Source organism: Myotis davidii, unplaced genomic scaffold, assembly GCF_000327345.1.
Source record: "Myotis davidii unplaced genomic scaffold, ASM32734v1 scaffold71, whole genome shotgun sequence".
In the NCBI taxonomy this organism is placed as follows: Eukaryota; Metazoa; Chordata; class Mammalia; order Chiroptera; family Vespertilionidae; genus Myotis; species Myotis davidii.
In genome coordinates this window covers 4,014,121-4,023,074 of record NW_006283588.1, presented here as the reverse complement: position 1 = coordinate 4,023,074, position 8,954 = coordinate 4,014,121, and the positions used below count along the sequence as shown (strand labels likewise).

Here is an 8,954-nt window from a genome sequence, read left to right as displayed (position 1 = left end):
TAGCAATTTTCTTGTTCTTTTAGAAACCATCTTTGGTCACCTTCTCTTTCTCCTCCTTTTTCTTCCCCGGTCCTTGTAAGTTGTGTAAAACTTACCTATAATTTACAAATTGCAACCATCCCTTCATGTTTAGTTTTGAACAGAATTCCATATACAGACATCACAATTACATCGGTTAATATTAGCATAAGATCAAAACCATGTATCTGCTCAGTTGTTCGGCTTGTATTGTGTCTGAATGATGCTGGCAGACATGTGAACCTGGGCAAATGCATTATCTATCTGACTTTAAAGATAGGGTTCAGGGAGGACAAAGGCAATTCAGTGGCTGGCCACTCAAGGAACCTGCATTATCCTTGGAGTCAGAGGAGATGATAAGGCTGTGCAGGTGGGAAATCAGAAAAGCTGGAGAAAAAGCCAATTATCCCAGAAGTTTAGTGTTACTTCTACTGTGCCTGCTACTACTGTAGTCTAACTTTATCAACCTCTTCCTCCTTATTATTTTTTTCTGTCACATAGTTTTTCTTTTATTTATTTATATTTAAAAATATATTTTTATTGATTTCAGAGAGAGGAAGGGAGAGAGAGAGAGAGAGAAAGAAAGAAAGAAACATCAATGAGAGAGAAACATCATTGTTTGGCTGCCTCCTTCACGCCCCCTACTGGGGATTGAGCCAGAAACCAGGTCATGTGCCCTGACCAGAATGGAACCAGTGACCTCTTAGTTCCTTTGTGGACCCTCAACCACTGAGGCACACTGGCCAGACTCCACGCAGTTTTAAAAACACAGTACACTATTGACACTTTCAAATTTAGTGTACTTTTTTGATTAGTTCCATCTATTTAGATTAGGATGACTTTCAGGGCGGTCAGCAGTAGTGAATTACCAAATGGGTAAATGATCCAAGCCAACCACTTGTCATTTATGGGCAAATTATATGGTGTTTTTTTTTAATTCAGTAAAACCATATAATTTGGGTGTTTTCCATAGATGTTCAGAACTATTCTTTGTGTAAGTTCTCTTTACATCCTATTGCCTGACATCTCTTCATTGGTTATATCAACAAAAAAACACACAGCAGTTCATTTCATAACACTGCACATACTCTTAGTCCATGCCAGGGACAAAATCTATATATATAAAAGCCAAGTGACCAGAACAACGGAATGGCCGGTCGCTATGAGGCACACTGCAGTGGCCAACTGACCCTATCTGGCCCTGATCAGCCCCCTCCCAACCTCCCCGGCCCCTCCCCCTGGCTGGCCCAGCCCTGATTGGCCCCCATCAGGGTGGGCTGGCTGGACCCCACCCATGTGCACCGGGCCTCTAGTTTACAGATATTAAAGGAAGAAGGGGAACTTTTTAAAATGCCTGATAACCTAACCACTTTACCCAGATTGGAGCAATATATTAAAAAATTAACTCAGCAACTTGGACAAATGATTTTTGGTTGCCGGCTAGGAAAACTTTAAATTGTGAGTTTAGTCTTTGTTTTCTTATCCTTGAGGTTAAAATATTGATATGCTAGCGATTTTTAAAAGGGGAAGGAAAGAGTTGGAATTATGAAAGTGGTGTCTTGGCAGCAGATGGATAAATGTGTCAGAGCAAATTATGGGGGGGTGGAGAGCAGTGGTAGAGCACTCCGCCACACCTCGCTGCGCTAACCCACTGCCACTCTTGCCAAGGCCGAGGATCACAAAGCGAGGCCTTTGTTTGCTCGTTTTTCTTTTTTTGTTTAAAGGCTTTTAAGAACAGAAATTCTTCTTTATCAATATGCTCACTCCAAGTGTTCTGGCTCATATCCTCAGACTTGTTATGGTGCTAAAATCCACCAGTTTTTTAAAAAACCATCTGTTGTAGGAATATCTTGGCTTCTGAAAACTGATAAATATTTCCTTGTCTGAAATGGAAGAATTCATAAAGTTGTTTTTGATCATTTGCTAGCAAAATACTACAAGGGTGGTGGAATATTTTTCTGGTCTGATTGTTCTGTGTTTATGTTTTCTCCCACTAGGTGTCACTCTGCAAACCTGAATGGCTTATACTACCTGGGCCCCTATAGCAATACAACGGACAATGGGGTTGTCTGGCACACCTGGCATGGATGGTGGTATTCTTTGAAATCCGTGGTTATGAAAATTAGGCCAAATGACTTTATTTCAAATACTGTTTAATCGCTCACCCTGGGGTTTTACTTCTGCAATCATGTTGGTTTAAAGTGATTTGAAAAATAACAATTCAGAACTTATACACGTATGATGATGGTCATTGCTGTGTACTACTTTTCATTCTTACTTGTCTTTGTTACTTATTGTACAGAAATTTTATGTAATATCACCAAATAAATGTAGATTATGTTAATATTGATTGCATTCCTGTGTAAAGAGGGATATGATGAGTTGAATACAAAATTTAAAGAGTTGAATAAAAAGCATAAGAAAAATAAAAAGCATAGAATATATGCCAACTTGAGAGATAACCCAAACTTGAATACATACTAAATTAAGTATGAATGCAGTTGAATATACACATTAAAAAATTCAGCAAATAATGGATTACCAAATCAACTGCATGGACAATAAATATTACGAATAGGGATTTGAACTCAGGTCTCTGACTACAAAGCTGGAAATCTTATAAACACAACCCAGGATCTTAATAACTAGAAAACATATCTTACACTTTCAGGATGTTTATGTAGGTTATACTCTTCCTTCAGAAGCCTCGTTTATACCAATCCTGTGAAGTAATATTATCCCAATAAACAGAGCTGAGGATTTATGGATCTAAGGTTTTGTGACTGCTCAAAGTTACAAAGTTAGTAAGTAAGGGAACAAAGACTCACATCCAAGCCTCTGATGTTAAATGAAATGTGTTGCCACCATGCTCTTCTGGCTAGAATGTGAATAGGTGAGGTAGAGAGAGAACCTTTAAAGTGAGCGTGAAAGCAAGACTAAGGGTAAGATATCCCCCAAATATTCAAGTGCCGACAAGAATCAGGCACAGAGAATACAGTTAAAGCCCACATGAAACTCAGGTGTTTTTAGTAAAACATACACTAACCATCCTCTATAATAAAAGGCTAATATGCAAATCGACCAAATGGCGGAATGACCAGTCGTATGATGTGCACTGGCCAACAGGGGGCAGATGCTCAATGCAGGAGCTGCCCCCTGATGGTCAGTGCACTTTGGCAGGGGGAGTGCCACTCAGCCAGAAGCTGGGCTCACGGCTGGTGAGTGCAATGGTGGTGGCGGGAGCCTCTCCATGGGGAGCAGCCTAAGCCATCAGTTGGACATCCCCTGAGGGCTCCCAGACTGTGAGAGGGTGCAGGCTGGGCTGAGGGTCTCCCCCTCCACCCTAGTGCAAGAATTTTGTGCACCAGGCCTCTAGTATAGTCATAAAAATATAATTTTAAAAGCAGATAAAAATGAAGGAAAAGTATGTGCCTCAGACATGTATAGCAGGGGGCCTGCCCTGGTTTGGGGGAAGGATCAGAAAAGCTTCCTGGGAGAACTAAACTTTTCAGCTGACATTTTTGTTGTTGTTGTTAATCCTCACCAGAGGGTATTTTTTCCCATTGATGTTTTAGAGAGAATGGACGGGAGGGGTAGAGACACAGAGAGAAACATTGATGCGAGAGAGACACACCACATGTGCCCTGACCAGGGCCGGGGATAGAGCCTGCAACGAGGCACATGTCCTTGACCAGAATTGAACCTGCGACCCTTCAGTCCACAGGCCGACGCTCTATCCACTGAGAAAACCAGTGAGGGCTCAGCTGACATCTTTTAATTAGGTGGATGGCGGGGCCTAGGATTGTGTGGAATTTTTTTTAGGATTCTGTTTTTTTGTTTTGTTTTTGTTTTTTAACAAGTTTCCAGATGATAGCAGAAGTTGCTGCTCTAGGGATCACACTTTGAAAATCAAGAATGTAGGGAACTGTAACCCTATGGGATAATAATATCTAACACAAGAATAAAAGGGCCCCTCGATACCAACACAACAAAAAGGGCCCCTTAATCAAATGAATTTAGGAGATGATTCATTAAACAAAATTCAACATATTTCTCTTAAATATTTTCTCAGGTCCTTTAATATTCTAGTGTGCATTCCTAAGTTCCAAGAGAGATGATAGTATGCTGATTTTTATATCTAGTTAGAAGGGTGTTCAGTCAGGAGGTATAAATCACCTGATTTGGAAATGCAAACAAATGGGATTGTTCTTATGTAACGAGAACGCCGGAGGCAGGAGGCTGCTGCCCAGGATCAGGGCTCTGCAGTGTGGAAGCTGATATCGCTGCAGCTCACTTCGCCCTTCCTTCAAAATCACAAGTTGTCCACTGCAGTGCCTGCTTCCGGCCCATGGAAAAAGCAGGAAGAAGGGCAAAGGGTCAATGGACTTCAATTTCTGCCTTATTGGCCAAAATTGTGTCATGTGGTCACTCCATCTGGAAGTAAGATCAGGAGAGGGTACTCAGTTTTACAGTCTCTGGAATGTGCAGTGAGAGAATTCTTCCCCCGTGTTTCTGAACATTTGTTTTCTAAGGCAGTCTTGTGGGAATAGCGTTCTGTACATCACACTTTGTGAAGGTATAAAGAATGGGGGACCAGTGACCATTTTAAATACAGGTATTATTTGCTCAGGTAATAGCCTGAAGAACTCATACAATTAAGAGATCAAAAGAAGAAAAGCCTTTAAAGGTTAAAAAAAAAAAAGTGAGTCTACAGAAAAGTGGGAGGGCAGCTAAACCAGCATAGTGTTACTTAAAGCTCTGTGTAAGAGTTGTTCAATTTGGCAGGAATGATATGAAAATGTAAAGGCCATAAAAAGATGGAAGAGGAGGCGTTCTAATGAAAGAACGATGGATTTAGTGACCATGTCATTTGTATCCTTAAGTCTGTTTCAATGGACTGGTACAGAGAATAGCCGGAGGCCAGGAAATAAAAGCAGAGAGAGAACAGGGAGGTCACCTGAGAAGTTTAGATGTAACGGAGGGAAATCGACTGCTTCACCTGAACCACAAATACCAGGAAGACCCCAGTCAAAATAAGTCCCTCTGAAATGTCATCATCAGGGAGTTACTTATTAGGCTTCATCACGCTTTAAAATGCAAATATGCTTTTACTTTCTATCACCTGATTAGACATCAGGGTCCACAAACTCCGAGTGTGTTCTTTTCAGTGCTCAGTCTATTAGAGACCCCGCCTCCCTGGGACAAGCCCCACCCACAGCAGCTTCAGGAGCACACTAGGTGCGATTTTTGGGGCAGTGGCTGGGAAGGGGCGCTCATGTCCTGCATGGGGGGCGGGTGAAGCGGTGTCCCAGAGCAGGACACGGCCCTTCCTGTGGGGACAGCCCGGGAATGGGCAGGCAACAACCGAGGCCTGGGCTCCCGGTGGGGTCTTCCCTTGGTGCTTCGGGTCCAGCCCTCTGGCCCAGCTCCCTGGAAGATGATCCTCTCGTGGGCAGTGGCTGGGAAGGGGCGCTCATGTCCTGCATGGGGGGCGGGTGAAGCGGTGTCCCAGAGCAGGACACGGCCCTTCCTGTGGGGACAGCCCGGGAATGGGCAGGCAACAACCGAGGCCTGGGCTCCCGGTGGGGTCTTCCCTTGGTGCTTCGGGTCCAGCCCTCTGGCCCAGCTCCCTGGAAGATGATCCTCTCGTGGAGGGTCAGGGGCTCACCTGCCTCGGATTGGCAGTCTGACCCTGGCCTGGCACTGCGCTCTCTCCTTGGTCTGTTTCCTCTCCTGGGAGCTGGGCTCTTAAGCTCAGAGGGAGGGTCCCTTGAGAGGGCCTTGTAGGCCTGGAGCTGGTGCAGACTGGGGGGTAGGGAGAGAGGAGACATGGGGGACAGGGGCCTGGGCATGGGGGTCAGGGTTCAGGAGAACCCTCCATTCTGACAAAGCTCAGTTTTTAACCATTTTACCTATTTACATTCCAGATAACACTTTGTGATTTTAAAAATCCGTCTGTCTGGGGGGAAGAAAGCAAAGTTGTTCTTCTCTGAAAGAAGGTTTAGACCTCTCCCTCTATAGACCGAGAGACCGTCTGCATTTTCCAGGGATTTCTGGGGGAGGGCTGACTTACTCCCTCGACTCATAGAGTCACAGGCATCATCACAGACCTAAGAGTGTCGGCGCTTCGCTTAGAAAGTGGCCTTAGCACGGATGTGCTCCTAGTAAAACCTAGTGAAGCGGTGCCCACGGGGGCAGGTCCAAGACCAGCCACAGCCTTGCCAGGAGGATGAAAGGTGGATGAGGCTCTCAGTTGCAGCCAGCCGGCTTCTGCCCAGGGAGCAAATGACACAGGGCATTGTCTCCTGGTCTCCTGGGTGTTGGCACCCGTTGCAGTTTCTAGGCCTTTCTAATGATAGACGTGCTGGAAACATTGCCTCCACCTGCACCTATAATCATCACAACATTCAGCACTTAACATTATCAAAGACCTTTCCAGCTGGAACTAATTAATTCCTACAATTTCAACCAGCTGGGAGATAGTATTATTATCCAGGTTTTATAGACACAGAACACTTCAAAAGAGGTTTCTCCAAAGTCAGATAGCAAGGGGAATGGGGCCAGAGTCTATCTTAGAGGGACTAGGTTTGTAAGTTCATTAGAAGACGTCGACCTTACACCGTTTTGACTTAGGGGTCATTTGAAGTTTTCTTTCAGGGGGCCAAACAGACACCCCTTTGTCGGGTAGTAGCTGCCTCTCTGGTTCCCGCGGTGGCTCCTCTCCCAGAAGCAGTGATTACACCCTTCGGAATGATGGCGCACGTCATAATTCTTGGGAAAAACAGGTAGTTCTGCAGCTCTTAACGGTGGCCAACGTGTGCCAGCTGTTTCATCTCGTTTACTTTTATTACACCTGCAGTGTCTCTTTTCGGTTGGGTGATGTTAGAACACTGGGCGCTCTAAATGTAAAATGAAAACTCAGAGAAGTCGGCTGGTTACAAAGGCTTCTCTGACCTTTCCTGTTGACCAAACGAACTGAGATTCTTAGAAATCACACGCTCCTCAAAGAAGGCTCTTTAGAGATAATAACACTAGCTCTTTAACCACCAGTTCAGCGGTTCTCAACCTGTGGGTCTCGACCCCTTTGGTGGTTCAATGAGCCTTTCACAGGGGTTGCCTAAGACCATCCTGCCTATCAGATATTTACATTATGATTTATAACAGTAGCAACATTACCGTTATGAAGTAGCAACGAAAATAATTTTATGGTTGGGTCACAACATGAGGAACTGTATTTAAAGGGCCAGAAGGTTGAGAACCACTGCTCTAGTTGTTTTTTGTTTGTTTGTTTGTTTTCAAATAGCCCATGTTTCCCTAGTTGTGAGAAAGTTAAATTTGAAACACTAAGTAGCTCATTGGTGGAAAATTGACAAACACCCAGAAACTTTTGTCCTGTTCTAATAGTTGTGGCTTCAGAGTGTTATAGCCTCGTGCATTTACTCATATTGAAGAAGCAGGAAATTGTATACTTAAAAAAAATTGTGCCCAGCCAATGTGTCTCAATGATTGAGCATAGGTAGACTCATGAACCAGGAGGTCATAGTTTGATTCCCTGTCAGGGCACATGCACAGATTATGAGCTCAATCCCCAGTAGGGGGCATGCAGGATGCAGCCAATCAATGATCCTCTCTCCTCATTGATGTTTCTATCCCTGTCTCCCTCTCCCTTCTCTCTGAAATCAATAAAAACATATATATATATACATTTTTTATAAAAACGATATAAGGGATTTTTAAAAAGAGACAGAAAATTGTATACTTAAAAAATGTTTTTAAAAGTCAAAAGCTGATAGACATATGCAGTGGTTATGCAAAGTAAAGCAATGTCAAATTAAAATGAAATATTAGCAAGAGTTCCCTGTTGACTTGGAGACCAGTAGGGCCAGAGGGAGAATAACTCTGAAAACACAAATTCACAATATGTAAGGAATTTGGTGAGTATGACTAAGAACTTTTTCTAAACAGGGATCTTTTGAAACTTAGGTTCAAGGAACATCTGCCTATTGTTTGTGTATGAGTCAGCATGTAGTAGGATGTGTAACTCGGAGGAGCTAGAAGGAGTTTGGAAGGACAATCTGTTTTATCCTCAAGGCTATTTTTAATGTCAGCTCCACGTTGGGGGCCTGAGCCACTTAAGTTTTAACAAGTTCCAGAAATAAATCTGATTCACCCAAAAGTTTAAAGATGTTGGTGTTATTCTTCAACACTGTTCTCATTCAGAGACGTTGAACAGTGTGACATAGTAGTTTTAACTCAAGGACAGTCTTCCAGGGTGAACCTTAATGTGATCGAGTGCAGACCTACATTCTCATACAGTTTTCCGAAACCCAGCGAGAAAAAAGCAGTGCAATGATGATTACAGCATGCAGATGGCTCTCAGGTGCGCTCCCACGTTCTTCAGCAATCCCTGGAGGACCAGATGCCTGAGCCAGGATGCTCGGACAGCTGGTGAGCTCTCCATACTCATTCCTTCGGTCAGAAAGCCTGATCATGCGAGCTGCCTACGAGGCATGACTGCCAGCTGGCCTCCTTGCTTCATAATTTAATAAAAGGCTGACTTCTGGAGCTCATTGGTCACTGTAGCTTCTAATAGGGTGATGTTCATCAAAGCTGAAGTTAGGGTGGCAAACTGTAGACCATCTTCACCATCATCCAAAGCTTCCTAAAGGAGTCTATGTAGAGATGAAAACTTTTCCATGCTGGAAGTAGGCCCAGAAAAACAACAACAAAAAAATTATTTTATTTTTTGTAAAGTGTGTGGCAGTCTCCTTGGCCATTTTCAGTTGCTCCCTTTTTCCTATATCCATAAATAACACCCGCCAAAACACAGTCTTCCACTCCAAGAGGTGACAAGTCTTCACTAAAAAATAATTTCTGAGTCAAAGAATGTTTTAAATAAAAACTTTTAAATATTTGAAAATAAATATTTGTATATT

General features: G+C 43.4%; 1 protein-coding gene across 2 annotated transcripts in view; it reads left to right on the top strand.

Moving 5' to 3' along the window:
• FGL1 (fibrinogen like 1) overlaps window positions 1–2,364 on the top strand; it is a 20,373-nt gene extending 18,009 nt beyond the window's left edge. For both annotated transcript variants that reach the window (XM_006753785.2, XM_006753786.2), the window contains exon 8: window positions 2,016–2,364. In XM_006753785.2, the coding sequence (XP_006753848.1) occupies window positions 2,016–2,175 (160 nt within the window). In that variant the 3' untranslated portion in view covers window positions 2,176–2,364. The remainder of the gene's footprint in view (window positions 1–2,015) is intronic.
• The last annotated feature ends 6,590 nt before the right edge of the window (window positions 2,365–8,954 follow it).